At 45.9% G+C, this 20,263-nt stretch overlaps 1 protein-coding gene across 1 annotated transcript; it reads left to right on the forward strand.

The window, feature by feature from the left end:
- Positions 1-14,960: 14,960 nt before the first annotated feature.
- LOC137299354 (zona pellucida sperm-binding protein 4-like) lies at positions 14,961-19,947 on the forward strand. Its single transcript, XM_067968043.1, has 9 exons — positions 14,961-15,189; positions 17,040-17,218; positions 17,289-17,386; positions 17,470-17,603; positions 17,689-17,878; positions 18,808-18,955; positions 19,070-19,142; positions 19,588-19,698; positions 19,766-19,947. Exons 1-9 carry the CDS (start codon positions 14,967-14,969, stop codon positions 19,912-19,914), a joined length of 1,305 nt encoding a protein of 434 aa, XP_067824144.1. The 5' UTR covers positions 14,961-14,966; the 3' UTR covers positions 19,915-19,947.
- Positions 19,948-20,263: the final 316 nt, after the last annotated feature.

Genomic DNA, 20,263 nt, shown 5'->3' on the forward strand with positions numbered 1-20,263 from the left:
CTGCCATGTCTTCGCGAATCCTGTCCGGTTTGTGCAATAATGCCCGCTCCTGGGTATCCCTATGAGGACCCACCACTGATGCCACCCAGTGTGTCACTGCAGAGTGGGTGTAGGTGTATTTGCAGGGCTCTTCTGCGCAGACGACTGAGAGACATCGGGGATGTCCCCGGTTGCAGCCTGGAAGGCTGTGGAGCAGAAGTTCGGGAGGACAGTGGTGACTTTGACAGCGACAGGTAGGAAGATGGTGCACGGGCCAGTCAGGAGCAGCTCGGCATGAAAGAGGCTGCAGATGTCCACGGCTACATGTCGACTGACTCTGAGTCTCCGTGTGCACTGCTGCTCAGAGAGGTCCAGGAGGCTGAGCCTCGGTCTGTGGACCCTGTGGCGAGGGTAGTGCCCTCTGCGACGCATCTCTCTCTGCGGTAGCCCTCCCTCCTGCTGTACAGGTGGATGTGTCACAGCACTGTGTTGTGGAGCTCCAAGTGTCAGAGGTGGACGGCGTGGATGGCGAGGCTGGTGAGGCTGGTGAGGCTGGTGATGCTGTTCGCCCTCCGAGGAGGTCATGACTGCAGCTACGGCGGCCCCCATCCGCAAGATGTACATCTGAGGGGGTCCGCAAGGTTGGCACATGTCTCCGGACCCCGGGGTAAGTGTGCAGGTTGGTGACTTTGACTGTCAGGAGGGGGGTGGTGGAGGCCAAACTTTGTCCCAAGTGACAGAGTGGCCTCCTGCAATGGGTGAGGGTCTCCCCCCCCCCCCCCCCTGTCAAATGGACCTTTGCAGCTGCCACAGGCTGACAGCTGCAACACGTCCATTTCAACTGGGAGTGTTTCCCCCAGTGTGTGAAACAGTCCCATGTTTATCCAAAATCACACACAGTCCCTTAATCAGGTCAGTTAATGACCTGAACAAGCAAAGTAAATACTCTCAAGTGGCATCCCGCTGGCTTTAATTGCCTTCGGGATTCCCACCAGCGGGGGCTGCGCGCGCACGCCGGCGCGTCATCGGGGAACCCGGAAGTGGGCGGGATCGAGGCGCGATCCGGTCCCGCGCCTGGATTTCGGGATTTTCGGGGCCCCCCCGCCGAGAATGCACCCGGTAGCGGGTGCTAAAATCGGGCCCAATGTTTCAGGTCAAAGACCTTTTGTCAGAATTGGAAGATGTTAAAGAGTTAAAGTTTTTGAGCAAATACAGAGTCAGGGAAAGGGGGAGAGGGAGGAGAGAATAAAAGGGAAGGTCTGTGATAGGGTAGAGGGCACGAGTGATTAAATGACAAAATGGATGATGGTGCAAGGCAAGGAGGGTGGGAATGGGACAGGTAAAGAAACAAAAGATTGATCAGGAGTAGCTGTAAATGGCAGCAGCAGAACCATTACCAGCACTGGCTGACCGAAAAAATGGGAGCAGTGGTTATGATCTGATGTTATTGAAATTAATGTTGAGTCCGGAAGGTTGTAAAGTGCCTGAATGAAGGATGAGGTGCTGTTCCTCGAGCTTATGTTGAGCTTCATTGGAACAGTGTAAGAGGCCGAGGTCAGAGTGGGAGTGGGACGGGGAATTAAAATGGCAAGCGACCGGCAGGTCAGGATCACACTTGTGGACAGAGCGGAGGTGTTCAGCAATGCGATCACCCAGTCTGGGTTTGGTCTCCCCAATGTAGAGACCGCATTGTGAGCAGCAGATACAGTATCCTAAATTGAGAGAAGTACAAGTAAATCACTGTTTCACCTGGAAGGAGTGTTTGGGGCCCTGGGTGTAAAGGTCAGACCAGGGTAAGGAATAAAGATAACATGAACAGTCAAGGAACAAATACAGTTAGAAAACAGAAGTATAAAAGGACTGGTAAAAATAAAGTAAAGGAACCACCATTAAAGATTTAAACTAAAGTGGCAGGGGGTTGGGAACCTGAGCAGAGAGACAGAGGAAAGCGTGTAAGGAAGGGACAGAAGGTATGGAGTAAAAGGTAAAGTGTTAAAAAAGGAAAAAGCAGGAAGTACGTGTCACAAAACATATTTGAAAGTTCTTTATCTGAATGCACGTAGCATTCGTAACAAAATGGACGAGTTAACAGCACAAATAACTACGTATGGGTATGATCTTGTGGCCATTACAGAAACATGGCTGCAGGGTGACAACGACTGGGAATTAAATATGCCAGGGTATTTAACAATCAGGAAGGACAGGCAGGAAGGAAGGGGAGGTGGGGTGGCTATGTTAATAAAGAAAGGAATCACTGTAATTCAGAGAAATGATATTGGGACAAAGGATCAGGATAATAAAACAGTTTGGGTAGAGATAAGGAATAATAAGGGGAAAAAACACTAGTGGGCATAGTATATAGGCCTCCTAATAATTGCAACTCTGCTGGAAGAAGTATTAATCAGGAAATAGTCGGGGCATGTAATAAGGGAACAGCTATAATTATGGGGGATTTTAACTATCATATTAACTGGACAAATCAAATTGGGCAGGGCAGCCTTGAGGAAGAGTTTATTGAGTGTATTAGGGATGGATTTCTTGAGCAGTATGTAACTGATCCGACAAGGGGTCAAGCAACCTTGGACCTGGTCCTGTGTAATGAGCCAGGATTAATTAATAATGTCCTAGTTAAGGATCCCCTTGGAATGAGTGACCATAACATATCCAATTAGAGGGTGAGAAGGTTGGTTCTCAAACAAGCGTGCTGAGCTTGAATAAAGGAGACTATGATGGTATGAGAGCGGAATTGATTAAAGTGGACTGGGAAAATAGATTAAAGGGTAAGATGGTACATGAGCAGTGGTGTTCATTTAAGGAGTTATTTTACAACTTTCAAAAAATATATATTCCACTGAGGAAAAAGGGTGTAGAAGAAATGACAGCCATCCGTGGCTAAGTAAAGAAATTAAGGATAGTATCCGACTAAAAACAAGGACATATAAGGTAGCCAAACTTAGTGGGAGGATAGAAGATTGGGAAGCCTTCAAAAGACAGCAAAAAGTAACTAAAGGATTGATTAAGAAAGGGAAGATAGATTATGAAAATAAATTCACAAAAAATATAAAAACAGATCGCAAGAGTTTCTATAGTTATATAAAAAGAAAAAGGGTGACTAAGGCAAACGTAGGTCCCTTAGAGGATGAGACCGGGAAATTAATGGTGGGAAACATGGAGATGGCAAAAATGCTGAACAAATATTTTGTTTCAGTCTTTACGGTAGAGGACACTAAGAATATCCCAACACTGGACAAACAGGGGGCTCTAGGGGGGAGGAGCTAAATACGATTAAAATCACTAAGGAATTGGTACTCAGTAAAATAATGTTACTCGAGGCAGATAAATCCCCTGGACCTGACGGCTTACATCCTAGGGTCTTGAGGGAAGTGGCAGTAGGGATTGTGGATGCTTTGGTAATAATTTTCCAAAATTCTCTGGACTCAGCAAAGGTCCCGGCAGATTGGAAAACTGCTAATGTAACACCGTTATTTAAAAAGGGTAGTAGGCAGAAGGCTGGAAATTATAGACCAGTTAGCCTAACATCTGTGGCGGGTAAAATTTTGGAGTCTATTATTAAGGAGACAGTAGCGGAACATTTAGATAAACATAATTTAATAGGACAAAGTCAGCATGGCTTTACGAAGGGGAAGTCATGTCTGACAAATTTGCTTGAGTTCTTTGAGGACATAACGTACAGGGTGGATAAAGGGGAACCAGTGGACGTTGTGTATTTAGACTTCCAGAAGGCATTCGACAAGGTGCCACATAAAAGATTATTGCTCAAGATAAAGAATCACTGGATTGGGGGTAATATTCTGGCATGGGTGGAGGATTGGATATCTAACAGGAAGCAGAGAGTTGGGATAAATGGTTCATTCTCGGACTGGCAACCAGTAGCCAGTGGTGTTCCGCAGGGGTCGGTGCTGGGTCCCCAACTCTTTACAATCTATATTAACGATTTGGAGGAGGGGACCAAGTGCAACATATCAAAGTTTGCAGATGATACAAAGATGGGAGGGAAAGTAGAGAGTGAGGAGGACATAAAAAACCTACAAGGGGATATAGACAGGCTGGGTGAGTGGATGGAGATTTGGCAGATGCAATACAATATTGGAAAATGTGAGGGTATGCACTTTGGCAGGAAAAATCAGAGAGCAAGTTATTATCTTAATGGCGAGAAACTGGAAAGTACTGCAGTACAAAGGGATCTGGGGGTCCTAGTGCAAGAAAATCAAAAAGTTAGCATGCAGGTGCAGCAGGTGATCAAGAAGGCCAATGGAATGTTGGCTTTTATTGCTCGGGGGATAGAATATAAAAACAGGGAGGTATTGCTGCAGTTATATAAGGTATTGGTGAGACCGCACCTGGAATACTGCATACAGTTTTGGTGTCCATACTTAAGAAAAGACATACTTGCTCTCGAGGCAGTACAAAGAAGGTTCACTTGGTTAATCCCGGGGATGAGGGGGGTGGACATATGAGGAGAGGTTGAGTAGATTGGGACTCTACTCATTGGAGTTCAGAAGAATGAGAGGCGATCTTATTGAAACATATAAGATTGTGAAAGGGCTTGATCGGGTGGATGCGGTAAGGATGTTCCCAAGGATGGGTGAAACTAGAACTAGGGGGCATAATCATAGAATAAGGGGCTGCTCTTTCAAAACTGAGATGAGGAGAAACTTCTTCACTCAAAGGGTAGTAGGTCTGTGGAATTTGCTGCCCCAGGAAGCTGTGGAAGCTACATCATTAAATGAATTTAAAACAGAAATAGACAGTTTCCTGGAAGTAAAGGGAATTAGGGGTTACGGGGAGCGGGCAGGAAATTGGACATGAAGCTGAGTTTGGATCGGTCAAGGCCCTGTTGGTGGCGGAGAGGGCCCAGGGGCTATGTGGCCGGGTCCTGCTCCGACTTCTTGTGTTCTTTAGATTTGAGGTTAAGATCAGATCAGCCATGATCTTATTGAATGGCGGAGCAGGCTCAAGGGGCCGATTGGCCTACTCCTGCTCCTATTTCTTATGTTCTTAAGTTCTTAAACTGCCTTGACATCAATGTTCACAGCGTTTAAAATAAAACTGGGGAACTGGAGGCAATAATCCATAGCGAGGAACCAGATGTAGTAGGAATAACTGAAACATGGCTACATAAAGAACAGGACTGGCAACTAAATATTGCAGGTTATAACCTAATCAGAAAGGATAGGGAAGGAAGAAGGGGGAGGAGGGGTGGAGTAGCCGTACTAATTAGAGATAACATAATGGGAGTAGAAAAAAGGGACATAACTAAGAGAAGGATAGAAACAGAATCCATATGGATTGAAATAGAAGATAAGAAGGGATTGATCACACTAATGGGGGTATACTACAGACCACCTAATAGTGGAAAGGAGGTGGAGGAAGAAATTTGTGAAATGAGTAAAGGACATAGAATAATAATCATGGAAGATATTAACTGTCCCCAAATAAACTGGCACGAAGAGGTAGATAAAGAGGTACATGGAATGGAGTTTTTACAATGTGTGCAGGACTCCTCTCTTACCCAGTATGTAAATTGCCCAACAAGAGAGGAATCACAGCTGGATCTAGTAATGGGAAGTGAACCAGAACAGATAAGAGAACATCTTGGTAATAGTGATCAAAACATAATCAGGTTTAAGATAAAGACTGAGAAGGACAAAAGTAAAGCAAAGACTAAAGTAATAAATTGGAAGAAAGCTGATTTTCAGGGGATGAGCCTGGAACAAGTGGAAAATAAACTAAAAAAATTTACTGATAAATAATGAGATAGAACAGCAGTGGGAAACATTTAAAACAGTGATTAATAGAGTGCAGGAGAAATATATCCCATAAAAATCAAGAACAAACTAGCGAGTAATGATAAACCATGGATGTATAAACAAATAAGGGCAATATTGAAAGTAAAGAAAAAGGCAGACACTAAGTACATAGACAACAAAGGAGAGGATGACAAAAGGGAATATGAAAAGTTTAGGAAAGAAGTTAAAAAAACAATTAGGAAGGCAAAAGGAAACTATGAAATTAAATTATCAAAGAGTGTAAAAAGAAATAGTAAAGTATTCTACAGACACATAAATAACAAAAGACAGATCAGGATAGGGATAGGGCCACTAAGGGATACACACGATAAACTCACAGGTAATGAGTGTGAAATGGCAAAAATATTAAATAATTACTTTGCCTCATTATTTACCAGGGAGACTAACATGGTGAGCATGACATTAGAAGAAGGGATCAAAAAAGATATAAAGACATTTAAGATAGAAAGGGGAGGAGAGCATTGATAAACTAATCAAAGTTAGAGAGGATAAGACCCCATGTCCAGATGGATTGCATCCGTGCATATTAATAGAAGTTAGGGAAGAGATAGCAGAGGCACTATTACACATATATAAAAAATCATTAGAAAAGGCATTAGCCAGAGAACTGACAGGCTACTGATGTGATTCCTATATTTAAAAAGTAAGATAGAACCTGTCCAGGAAACTATAGACCAATTAACATAACTTAGGTAGTAGGAAAGATAATGGAATCCTTCCTCAAAGATGTAATAGAAAAATATCTAGAAACCGAAAATATAATAGCACGGATTTCAAAAAGGAAAGTCATGCTTGACCACCTTTATTGAATTATTTGAAGAAGTAACAGAAAGGATAGACAAGGGCAATGTAGTAGATGGAATATATTTTGGATTTTCAAAAGGCCTTCGATAAGATACCGCATAGTAAATTCATGACTAAGGTCAGAGCATGTGGAGTCAGTGGACAAGTGGCAGAATGGATAGCAAGCTGGCTATGAAACAGAGGGTAGGGTTTAAAGGTAGTTACTCAGACTGACTGGGATGTGGTGTTCCACAAGGATCGGTGCTGCGATCACTATTGTTCACCATTTACATAAACGATTCGGACTCGGGAATCAGAAGTACAATTTCAAAATTTGCGGACGACACCAAATTGGGGGGTATAGTTAATAACGAGGAGGACCGTGAGAAAATACAGGAAGACATTAATAAACTTGCAGAATGGGTGTGTAATTGACAAATGAATTTCAATATTGATAAGTCTGAGGTATTACATTTTGGTAGGAAGAGTAAGGGAGCCACATAATGTTTGGATAATAAGAGTCTAAATGGGGTAGAGGAGCAGAGGGATCTGGGGGGACAGATACACAAATCACAAAGTATGACGCAGGTTAATAAGGCCTTAAAAAAAGCAAACCAAGCACTGGGGTTCATTTCTAGAGGGACAGAATTGAAAAGCAGAGAAGTTATGTTGAACTTGTATAGATTTATTGGAATCAAAGATTGTCAGGCAAAACAGTAATTGAAGAATTGGGCGGTCTTTAAAGAGGAGATGGTTCGGGTACAGTCTGGGCACATTCCCACGAGAGGGAAAGGTCGGGCAACCGAAGCCAGAGCTCCCTGGATGACAAAAGAGAGAGAGAGTGGATGAAGCAGACAAAGGGGCTTATGACAGATGTCAGGTTGATAATACAAGTGAGAACCAGGCTGAATATAGAAAGTACAGAAGAGAAGTGAAAAAGGAAATAAGAGGGGCAAAGAGAGAGTATGAGAATAGGCTGAAGGCTAACATAAAAGGGAATCCAAAAGTCTTCTATAGGCATAAATAGTAAACGGGTAGTAAGAGGATGGGTGGAGCCGATTAGAGACCAAAAAGGAGATCTACGCATGGAGGCAGAGAGCATGGCTGAGGTCCTAAATGAGTACTTTGCATCTGTCTTTACCAAGAAAGAAGATGCTGCCAAAGTCACAGTAAAAGAGGAGGTACTTGAGATACTGAATGGGTTAAAAATTACTAAAGACGATGTACTAGAAAGGCTGGCTGTACTTAAAATAGATAAGTCACCCGGTCCAGATAGGATGCATCCTAGGATGCTGAGGGAAGTAAGGGTGGAAATTGCAGAGGTGCGGGCCATAATCTTCCAATCATCCTTCGATACAGGGGTGGTGCCAGAGGACTGGAGAATTGCAAATGTTACACCCTTGTTCAAAAAATGGTGTAAGGATAAACCCAGCAACTATAGGCCAGTCAGTTTATCGTCGGTGGTGGGGAAGCTTTTCGAAACGATAATCCGGGACAAAATTAACAGTCACTTGGACAAGTGTGGATTAAAATAAAGGAAAGCCAGCACGGATTTGTTAAAGGCAAATCATGTTTAACTCACTTGATTGAGTTTTTTGATGAGGTAACAGAGAGGGTTGATGAGGGCAATGCAGTTGATGTTGTGTATATGGACTTTCAAAAGGCGTTTGATAAAGTGCCACATAATAGGCTTGTCAGCAAAATTGAAGCCCATGGAATAAAAGGGGCAGTGGCAGCATGGATAGAAAATTGGCTAAGTGACAGGAAACTATAGTGGTGAATGGTTGTTTTTCAGACTGGAGGAAGGTATACAGTGGTGTTCCCCAGGGGTCGGTACCAGACCGCTGCTTTTTTTGATATATATTAATGACTTGGGACAAAATTTGCAGATGATAAAATTTGGAAGTGTAGTAATCAGTGAGGGAGCGAGTGATAGACTTCAAGAGGACACAGACAGGCTGGTGGAATACGTGGACACATGGCAGATGAAATTTAACATAGAGAAGTGCGAAGTGGTACACTTTTGCAGGAAGAATGAGGCGAGGCAATATAAACTAAATGGTACAATTCTAAAGGGGGTGCAGGAACAGAGAGTCCTGGGAGTATATGTGCACAAATCTTTGAAGGCAGTTGAGAAGGCAGTTAAAAAAGCATATGTGATCCTGGGCTTTATAAATAGAGGCGTAGAGTACAATAGCAAGGAAGTTATGTTGAACCTTTACAAAATATTGGTTCGGCCACAACTGGAGTATTGTGTCCAATTATGGCCACCACACTTTAGGAAGGATGTGAAGGCCTTATGGAGGGTGCAGAATAGATTTACTTGAATGGTACTAGGGATACGTGGATAGACAGGAGAAGCTGGTGTTGTTCTCCTTAGAGCAGAGAAGGTTGCGAGGAGATTTGATAGAACTGTTCAAAATCATGAAGGGTTTAGATAAATAAAGAGAAACCATTCCCATTGGTGGAAGTGTGAAGAACCAGAGGACACAGATTTGAGGTGATTGGCAAAAGAACCAAAGGCGACATGAGGAAAACCTTTTTTACGCAGCAAGTAGTTATGATCTGGAATGCGCTGCCAGAAAGGATGGTGGAAGCAGATTCAATCGTGGCTTTCAAAAAGGAATTGGACAAATAGTTGAAGGGAAAATATTTGCAGGGCTACGGGGAAAGAGAGGGGGAATGAGACTAACTGGATTGCTCTTACAAAGAGCCAGCAAGGGCTCGAAGGGCCAAATGGCCTCCTTCTGTGCTTAACCTTTCCATGACCTCAGGAGGAGGCCAAGTCGGATCATCCACTTGGCACCTTTGAAGCCATTAGCAAACACCTCAGCCTTGTCTCTTGCATTCACATGCTGGGCTCAACCATGGCTGAGGATGGAGATGTTTTGAGAGCCTTCTCCTCCTGTTTGTTGCCTGGTTGTCCACCACCAATCTCAACTGGATGTGTAAGGGCTACAGAGCTTTGCTCTGATCTGTTGATTGTGGGACCACATGGCTGTGTCTACACCTTGTTGCTTTTAGTTTTCAGCAGTTGGAAGCCCTGTATAGTAGCTTCACTTGGTCATGGATGATCCTACTTGTCCTCCTCCTGAGATCCCCCCCACCCCGTGTCCAGCCAATTCAGTTCAGGGCACGTGATATGTAAGGGGTTTTTACTGTTTCTCGGGCTTATTATAGGTCAGCCAGATATGTTTTTCCTGAGCTGCCCTGCCCACTGTGCGGTTGCGAATCGCTTTCCCCTTCCTGATTCTGAGCTGAGGACTTATCGGGCGGTAACAAGGACAGACGAACAGACCAGTGGATTGGTACAACAAAACCCAATGTTTATTAATAAGAAAACTAAAACTACAAGGTAAACAGTATTATACAGAAGATAAAAGAAATCGCCATGGATGCAATGCAGTCTTACACTTAACGGGGTGGAAGAAACGGACACATCGAGGGAAAATTCTAAAATCACAATTTTAGCAATACCCCTTTAACCCCCACCCTTACACCTAGCTAGGTTGTCTTGTGGCGGCCAGAAAATTAATGCTCACCGATGAAACAGATGAAAAGGCCTGGCCCCTGTGCCCTGCTGCTGCCGTCGACATGTGGTTGCGATGTTTACTGGATGGCCTTCCTTCTTAGTTGCTAGCAGGCAGACAGGACCGGGCCAAGAGGCGAAGAGAAGAGAGAGAGAGATACTGGGAAGCCCCATTTATACCCTCCCGGTAACAGGTTATTTTCGCGCCTCATCAGTTTGCTCCATTGTCCGATTTGGGCTGAAAACGTAAGACAAAAGGGGTCCCGATCTCTGGCCCATTTACATAAATGGCCGGTTCCTGGTACTGATCTGTTCCATAACTGTTTTCCATTGTTCCGAATGTTCCTTGATGGTTCACCTTTTGTCCTGGGATTTCTCCTGCTCGAATTTTGATGTGTAGGCCGGCCATGTTGATGGCTTGCCTCAGGGCTTGAATGCAACTGCATTGTTCAAAGAAACCTGTCTGAAACACGAAGCCTGCCAAGTTGTTGGAGAATCCAGCAGACGTTTAGGCCATGTGTCTGACCGCAGCCATTTTGAAAGACCCTGGATTTTTTAAAACACAGTCACACCAGGGTTTCTTTAATAACTCCAATAAATCTTCGGGGGGGGGGATCATGTGAAATTTTGCGAATCCCTTCCGATATTAAGAAGCAACTGAGTGCACTGGTCCCTGACAACATCCCAGGTGTAGTGTTGTAGACCTGTGCACCAGAGCTAGCCACTCCCCTCACCAAGCTGTTCCACTACAGCCATGGCACTAGCATTTACACGACACTGTAAGATTGGCCAGCTATGAACCTCATTCTAAGGTATTCTGGTGCTGCTTCTGCACACCCTTCGACACTTGCATTGAACCAGGATATTCTCCTGGCTTGATGGTGATCAAGGAGTGAAGGCCACGAGGTTACAGATTGAGGTGGGAGACAATTCTGCTGCTGCTGACGGCCCACGGTGTCTCATGAAGCCCAGTTTTGGACTGTTAGATCTGACCTTAGTCTGTCTCACTTAGCCTGGTGGTAGTGCCACACTATACGTTGGAGGATGTCCACATAGTGTTCACAAGGACTGTGCAGTGGTCACTTCTATCAACGCTATCGGGGCAGACCCGTCTTTTACAGGTAAATTGGTGAGGACGAGATCAAGTAAATTATTCCCTCACCACCTGTCGTGGGCCCAATCTGCCAGCTATGTCCTTCAGGTCAGTTCAGTCAGTGGTATCAACCCCAATATCTCCCTGTGCAGCAGAATGAGGGAGGGAAGGTTGAGAATCACCCCACACAATCTTTCCATATTCTGCACTCATCAAGCAGATGAGAAAGAAAGACTTGCATTTATATAGTGCCTTTCACAACCTCAGGACGTCCCAAAGCGCTTTACAACCAATGAAGTACTTTTGAAGTGTAGTCACTGTTGTAATGTGGGAAACGTGGCAGCCAATTTGCCCACAGCAAGATCCCACAAACAGTGATGAAATAAATGACTAGATCATCTGATTTAGAAGTTGGTTTGAGAGATCAGTATTGGCCAGGACACCAGGGAGAACTCCCCAGCTCTTCGATCAGTGATGTGGAATCTTTTATGACCACCTGAGAGGGCAGACGGGGCTTTGGTTTATCGTTGAGTGCTGGCAGAATGGCAGACAAAAAGGCACAGTTTTTTTTTTCAAAAAATATACTTTATTCATAAAATTTGCAGCAGTATATACAATACAGTTGTCATATCACTTTCCAAACGTACACAATACAGATTATACAATTTGCAGGTTACGTCAAGTACAGTACAATAAACACATTGGACATAATTACAGTTCATGACACTCTAGGGTGTCTCATTGCATCATGCTCAACACAGATTATTGCTTGCAGATTCATTTCAGATTCATTACAGGTACATTACAGCAATTTGAATTTTACATTCTGCCCGAGGGGGTTTTTCCCTGATTGCAGCCCCTCGGTTTACAATGGCGGGAAGGCTCTAAACGGTTGCCTTTCCCCACAGGGCCTTTGCGGCGGCCGCACCCATCCTCAGTGCATCCCTCAGCACGTAGTCCTGGACCTTGGAATGTGCCAGTCTGCAACACTCGGTCGAGGACAGCTCGTTGTGCTGGAAGACCAGCAAGTTTCGGGCAGACCAAAGGGCGTCTTTCACCGAGTTGATGGTCTTCCAGCAGCAGCTGATGTCCGTCTCAGTGTGCGTCCCCGGGAACAGCCCGTAGAGCACAGAATCCTGTGTTACGGAACTGCTCGGGACGAACCTGGACAGATACCACTGCATCTCTCTCCAGACCTTCTTTGCAAAGGCACATTCCATAAGGAGATGGGTGACGGTCTCGTCTCCACCGCAGCCTCCTCTGGGACAGCGCGCGGTGGCGCTGAGAGCCCGGGAGTGCATGAAGGATCTGACGGGAAGGGCCCTTCTCACCACCAGCCAAGCTAGGTCTTGGTGCTTGTTTGAAAGCTCTGGCGATGAGGCGTTCTGCCAAATGACATTGACAGTCTGCTCGGGGAACCAACCGACAGGATCCACCATCTCCTTTTCCCGCAGGGTCTCGAGGACGTTACGTGCGGACCACTTGCTGATCGCCTTGTGGTCAAAGGTGTTTTCCTGCACAAACCTTTCCACGAAGGACAGGTGGGGCGGAACGGTCCAACTGGACGGAGCGTTCCGTGGCAGCGTGGCCAGGCCCATCCTTCTCAACACCGGGGACAGGTAGAACCTCAGCACGTAGTGACACTTTGTGTTTGCGTACTGAGGGTCTATGCACAGCTTGATGCAGCCGCACACAAAGGTGGCCATCAGGATGAGGGCCACGTTGGGCACGCCTTTCCCTCCTTTCTCTGGAGATTTGTACATCGTGACCCTGCGGACACGGTCCATTTTTGATCTCCAAACAAAGTGGAAGATGGCTCGGGTGACTGTCGCGGCGCAGGAGCGAGGTATGGGCCAGACCTGCGCCACGTACAGCAACACCGAGAGCACCTCGCACCTGATGACCAGGTTCTTGCCCACGATCGAGAGGGATCGTTGATGCCACAGTCCCAGTTTCTGCTTAACCTTGGAGATACGCTCCTCCCAGTTTTTGGTGCACGCCCCGGCCCCCCCGAACCAGATCCCCAGCACCTTCAGGTAATCCGACCTGACGGTGAAGGGGACAAAGGATCGGTCGGTCCAGTTCCCAAAGAACATGGCCTCGCTCTTGCTACGATTTACCCTGGCCCCCGAGGCCAGTTCGAAACGGTCGCAGATGCTCATCAATCTGCGGACCGACAGCTGATCCGAGCAAAAGACGGCAACGTCATCCATGTACAGGGAGGCCTTGACCTGAGTGCCTCCGCTGCCTGGGATCGTCACCCCTCTTATGCCCGCATCCCTCCTGATGGACTCGGCAAAGGGTTCGATGCAACACACAAACAAGACGGAGGAGAGAGGACAGCCCTGCCTGACTCCAGATTTGATCGGAAAGCTTTCTGATTCCCACTCGTTGATTGAAACTGCGCTACTGATGTTTGTGTAGAGCAGTTGGATCCAATTGCGGATTCCCTCCCCAAACCCCATTTTGGAGAGCACGTCCATCATGTACGTGTGGGATATTCTGTCAAAGGCCTTCTCCTGGTCCAGGCTGATCAGGCAGGTGTTCACCCCCCTGTCCTGTACCTAGGCAATCGTATCCCTGAGTAGCGCCAGGCTATCAGAGATCTTCCTGCCGGGTACGGTGCAGGTCTGATCGGGGTGGATCACCACCTCCAGGGCTGACTTGACCCGATTGGCGATGACCTTGGACAGAATTTTGTAGTCCACGTTAAGTAGTGAGATGGGTCGCCAATTTTTGATTTCTTCCCTCTCCCCCTTCTGTTTGTAGATGAGGGTACAGTGCTGTGCACATTCTGATCATGCTCTCACCCCCAGTCTCTCTGATCAGACGTACTGGAGGCTGTTGGACCCACACCTTCTTTCCACTCCAGCCTCATGGTGACTTAACTTGTTGCCAGCAGGACAAGGGTCCCTCGTAACTCACAGGTTCACACAGCTCTCACTTTTAGCAGTGAGCACGTTCAGGCCCCAGGTGTGTTGCAACACAACAACCCTCCTTCCCCAACAAAGAAGGACAATGCTTGTGGGACATCTTAACCTAAGCAAGTAAGGTGCAGACTGAGCCTGGAGCATGTAGAAATGCACGGGATAAACTGTTGTTGTCAATTGGAAGCGAAGGATTATCAGGGTCACCTTGTGAAGCTGCAAAGTCTTTGAAAAGTCTTGTCCTGTGTTTCTAATCTCGGACAGAAAGTTGCTGAGTGAGGGCTCATGGTACAAGGTGGGACACAAATTAATTGTCAATGAGGGCAAAAATCAATAGTCAATCTGAAATTGGGGAAAGAAGGAACTTACATTTATATTGCGACTGATCAAATGCTCAGGACATTTCAAAACACTTCACATCCAATGAATTACTTTTAAAGTGCAGTCACTGTTGTTCTGTGGGCAAACGTGGCAGACAAGGTGCACATATCAAGACTGACAAACACCAATATCAGCCGATATTCTGTCTTCAAATCCTGCAGGAAGGCTCCAAGCTCCAACTTTCTGATACTCGAGCAGAGGAAGTGAGTGCAATGGGCCCGAGGGTCAGTCGCTGGGATGTCCTTTGGGAGACGAATCTGAGACTTGGGGACAGGCTGACAGGTCGAGCTGATCAAAAATGGAAACCAGCTTCCCGAGGAACCCGTGGAAACAGGAACCCGCCCCAACCCGGGATTGGCCCCCAATTCCCTGCCGCACTCGGAGCCCGGCTATAAAACGGGTTGGTGTTGGAGGAGATGATTAGTCTACTTGCAGTAACGGAGATGGATCATTGGGTGCTTTCTCTCTGGCTCTTGGCCGGGCTCTCCTTACTCCGAGCCCACCCACTGCTCCTGGGAGATGATGTTTGTCCAACAGAGCCAGGCTGGAGATTTGACTGCGGCCACCCAGGGATTAACAGCACCGAGTGCACCGCTCAGGGTTGTTGCTTTGACCCGCGGAGCTCCAATGTCCATCCCTGCTTCTACAGTCTGAGGAACAGCCCAGGTATCAAACAGCTCCTCTCCCCCATTCTAGAGGAGATACTTGTGGGGAGGGGGAGAAATCTAACTTGTACATTAGGCAATTATCCAGTCAGCAACTACACGGTCTTGTTGCTGTTTCATTCTGTGTAAAGGTGGATATGTCTGTTGAGCAAACTCCCTCCCGTGGAGTCCTGTGAAGCGGTTGATTCAGCTTGGTGTATTGTATTTAACTAAGTAGAGCATCAAGGTGTATGGCTGTTCTTTCAGCACATTGAAGGCAGGTGTCCCTAGATGAAGCTGAGGATCGGGGTGACTGGTGTTGGAAGGAATTGGCTGGGTATGAGAGAACTTGCTCCATGAGGAAATGGTGTCTCCATTGGGTCAGTTGAGGTAAAGTAACCAGGTGGTGCTGACAATCTACAGTGGGTGAAACTATTACTGTACTGAGGTGTTCATCAGATAGCTGTTGGGAATGTTCTAACACTATCTACTAACAAAGTACAGGTTGTGCTGCTCATCGTGCATTTATAGTCTGACAGTAAATCTTAAACCTGTGCTTCATCTTTGGTGTCCTGGTTGATCCACCTGGTGAGGGTACATTGGAAGTGAAGTTTGCCTTTTTAGTAGAAATGATGTGCTAACTGTGTTGGGTAAGTCTGCAGAGCTTCTGGTCAGTTGGGTCACTGTTTAGGATGGGTAGTTAGTGAGACCATGTAATCTCAGTTGGCTTTAAAATATTTCTTGAGTTGTTTAGTCAATCACAATAGGAGAGAAAGGAATTGTCTGTCCATTTAGCGAAGGGGTAAACTTGAAACTGTAACTGTCCCATGGTGCCCATCAGAGTGTCCAATTGACATGATTTAGAATGATAGCTTTTTCAATTAGACTGTCAAAATTCTATTGATGCTGCCTTCAGAGGAGGAAGTTGTGGATCTGTCATTCTGGGGCAACTCAGTCTTGCTTTTGACTAATTCAAAATAGGTATCACTTTTATATTTGACTTTCCATGGAGCAAAATTGCAAAAAAAAAACTGCTTTCCAGGTCCTCAAGATGCCATCTGACTTTGAGCTCCATTTTTCCCTGAGCTGGATTGAGATATTCAGAGCAGGAGTAGGCCATTTGGCCCCTCAAGCCTGATCTGCCATTTGATTTGATCATGGCTGATCTAATTTGTGATCTCAACCCTATTTTCCCATCTACCTACTATAACCTTTGACTCTCATTAATCAGGAATCTATCTAACTCAGACTTGAATATTCAATGACCCTGCCTCCACTGCTTTCTTGAGAAGGGATTTGTGCATACTCATAACCCTCAATTTCTCCATCTTAAATGGGAGACCCCTTATTTTTAAACTGTCCCCTAGTTCTAGTGTCTCCCACAAGGGATGCATCTCAGCTTCTAGTCCCCTTAGGATCCTATGTTTCAATAAGATCACCCCTCATTCTCCTGTGTACAGGCCCAACTTGTCCAACCTTCCCTCATAAGATAACCTCCTCATCCCAGGAATCAGTCGAGTGAACCTTCTCTGAACCGCCTCGCAAGCAATTATCTCCTTCCTTCAAGGAGACCAAAATGAATGCAGTCGGAGTGCACTCTCCCAACTGACTTGCTGATAAGGCTACTTTATAAAACATGCTCTGCTGCCCTGAGCAGGATGACACCAATTAGACCCAGAGTATAAATGCATCCTTGCTCACTCTACTAATTAAACAAAATGGTTGTTTCCACTTGGATTCTGCTCCTGTTTCAGCTGAGCTGGTTTGTAGCTTTTGAGACTCAGTCCCTCCAATCTATGGTCTGAGATGCCTACTTTCTCCACTAATGAGAAGCCCCCTGACCCTCATGGGATGAATTGAATTCTCTTGCAGTGTGTACAGCAGATGGCCAGTTCATCGTAGTGATCTCCAAGAACCTGACCCGTCCTGCCCTCAACCTGTCATCTGTGTATGTGAAAGATGGACAAGAAGCTGAGTGCAGGCCTAAACTGACCACTGCCCAACTTGTAATCTTCCGCTTCCCTATTACCTCTTGTGGCTCGACCAAGCGGGTGAGTATTGAAGGGCCGAGCAGTCTCGGTGAATGAACCAGCTCCATATTAACCCGTGCTCTGATTGTAGGAGGAGAATGGAAGCTTGGTGTATGAAACGGATGTGTTGGGCAAGAGGCAGATTCTGACTGGGAAACGGGGCTCGATAACCCGGGACAGCACCTTCAGGTAGGAGGGGGGATGGTGGGGAGAAGGCAGGTTGGAGGGAAGTGTTATTGAATGAAGCTCAATCTGCCACAATGTCTTTACAGCCTGCATGTCCAGTGCAAGTACAAGGGGAGGCAAGAGACCGGCCTGCAAATCAATGTCACAGTTTACACTGTTTCTCCACCACCTCCTGCTTCTGAGGAGGGGATTCTGCAACTGGAACTGAGAATTGCAAAAGGTACAACAGCTCTGGGTAATGGTGAATGGAAGCAGTGGGAATGTACCAGTGGAGGGAGTGACTGGTTCTTGTGTCTGCCTTTCAGGTGGTGACTACAGATCCTGGTATGTGGATAGTGAGTACCCCATTCAGAGTATCCTTCAGGACCCAGTGTTTGTGGAGGTTCGTGTCCAGGACCGCACTGACCCAATGATTGTCCTGAGGTTGCATGACTGCTGGGCGACTCCTGTCCCAGCCCCGAACCATGAGGTGCAATGGAGTCTACTGGTGGATGGGTAAGGAAGGGCTGACTGTTTTAGAAGTTCATATACTCTGGGGAAACTTCTTTCCAATCCCCCCTCAGGCAATTGAACCCAGTCCAGGAGATCCCATGAACCAAGTGATCTATGAAGACACTTACCTTCTGTATGATGCAATCTCTGACCCAGTTAAGAACAGGTCCTGCTCCCTCTTGAAGGCAAAGTCGGCACCCACCATGCCAGCTGGCAATGTATTCAAGACTCGCTACTCTCTGTAGGGAGAACCACCAAATATCCATTAATCCCTACTCTTTTGTGTAGTTTGTCTGCTCGACCTCTCCAATTTGTCAGACTACAATAATCAATGGGCACACTATCCAACCCTTTTATTATAGACCTCTATCCGGTCATCTGTGTCTATGCAGCTCATGAGTAAATAGACTCAGTTCTGAGTTTGAGTAGCTAAGTTGGTTTAAGCTAGGAATCAGTCTTGTAGCTTTCCTCTGAACCTTATCCATGGATACAATAATCACCCTCCATGTGAAAGGAGGGGTGGGGGGGGGTGCAATACTAGGCCCAGTACTCATCGTCTAACCAGTGACCTGATAATGGCTTCTTTTTTGATTTGTACTGCATAGTTCTATTAATACAGCCCTGTTAGCTACAGCTTTTCTACATTGGTCATGAACCTTCAATGATCTGTGCACAATAATGTATTATATATTCTCCTATTACACTAGGAGTTGAATTGGTGACCCCAGTTTTAGAGCAATGGGGTGAACAAATTGGTAAATTGTCACCCGAGGTGGATGCAGATGGTACTAATTTTTCTCATTGAAAGAATGTGCCCTAGAATGGATTAAACACAGTTTGGCATTGGTGACAAGGATTACAATCATTTAATATTCCCTTCTCAGTATATCAAATACATCTTCTGCTCCCACTGACCAGCCCTCCTGTTGCAGGTGCCCCTATGAGGGTGATGACTACCAGACCCTCCTACACCCAGTGGATGTGTTTTCTGGCCTGACATTCCCAACCCATCACAAGCGGTTTGAAGTGAAGACTTTTGTTTTCCTGGATGGAGACTCAGCCCAGCCTCTAACTGGACAGGTAACCAAACTGTAGGAAGGAGTTGGAGCCAATGAAACCCTTTATTGGCTTCTTGTACAACAGCCTGGTTCATCCACGTGAATCTCTCCCTAAAATAACTCCTTTCCCTTCTAGGTTTACTTGCACTGCACTGCTGAGGTTTGCTCTCCCTCTGCTCAGGATGACTGTACGTCCAAATGTGGCACAAGTGAGTTCCTTTAAAGATTTAATCTCCTACTTCCTGCTCCAGTTTGTTTCTAATCAGACCACAAATAAATTACTTGGGTTGAAGGAGTCTGATGCGTACCCTGCAGGTAAGTGTTATCCCTCCCAGTGTGAACAACCCCCTCCCTCAATGGGAAGGATGTCTTTGTCTCTAAATGGGAGCTACAACTCTTAACCAATATCTCCAGGGCCTGACTACATTCCTGACAATCTAAGTACTGCCTAGCTCACTGCCCATCATTGCACTGGAAGTGCAGATGTTCTTGAGTTGGTCTCTGGCTATATAGCAGGTAAAGTCTGATTTTTCAATGTAGCTATGTCCAGTCAGTAGGCTTTTGCTTTCTCCTTGGCACTGATCTCTGTGACCAGGATTGAACATGGGGTCAGGCCTAGGATTATCTGCTAACAATCTCTCTTTCCCCCAACAGAGAGACGCAGGAGTACAGATGACCATGAGGGAACCTTGGTGAGTGCTCCTGGTCCCATCATTTTTCTGAAAGATGAGAATCGTCAGTCTAAGAAGCTGCTTGAAGAGAATGGTAAGTGGAGTCTCTCAAATAGGTCACTGTGAACCCTTCGGAATATAACGTCTTGTGTCTCCAATAGACGGTGCTGGGTCTCCTTCTCCGGTTCTGCGTGGAGCAGGCGTTGGCTTTGTTGTGGTGTCGCTGTCCCTGTTGGTGGTGATGGTTGCAGTTTACAGGATGAAGAAACCAAGAGCTGTCACTTCTCAATGTAATGAGATTGAACTGTAGACACTGAACAGAAATAAAGCAGATAGTGAGAAATGTGACTTTGGGTGTTGATGTGACCTATGCAATGGCTAGTAGAGAAAATCATGGTGACAAAAGTAGTTAATGAAATCTCACTGGGAGGTAGAAATTGACTGAAGGTAAACTCAGCTAGACATAGTAACTATCTAATTGAGCACCCACTTGTGTCTAGTTCAAGTTAACTGAGGCTCTCTGCTTTCCCCCACCCACCTCAGTCTTGTCAGCTGATAGTTGTTTTTTGAATTCCTCTTGCTCTAATGCATTTCCTGATTACAATGTAACAACCAATATTTTGGTGCTGCCTCTAAATTTTTCTCTTGGTTCTTTGAGG

The sequence above is a fragment of the Heptranchias perlo genome, chromosome 29 (genome assembly GCF_035084215.1).
Source record: "Heptranchias perlo isolate sHepPer1 chromosome 29, sHepPer1.hap1, whole genome shotgun sequence".
NCBI lineage: Eukaryota > Metazoa > Chordata > Chondrichthyes > Hexanchiformes > Hexanchidae > Heptranchias > Heptranchias perlo.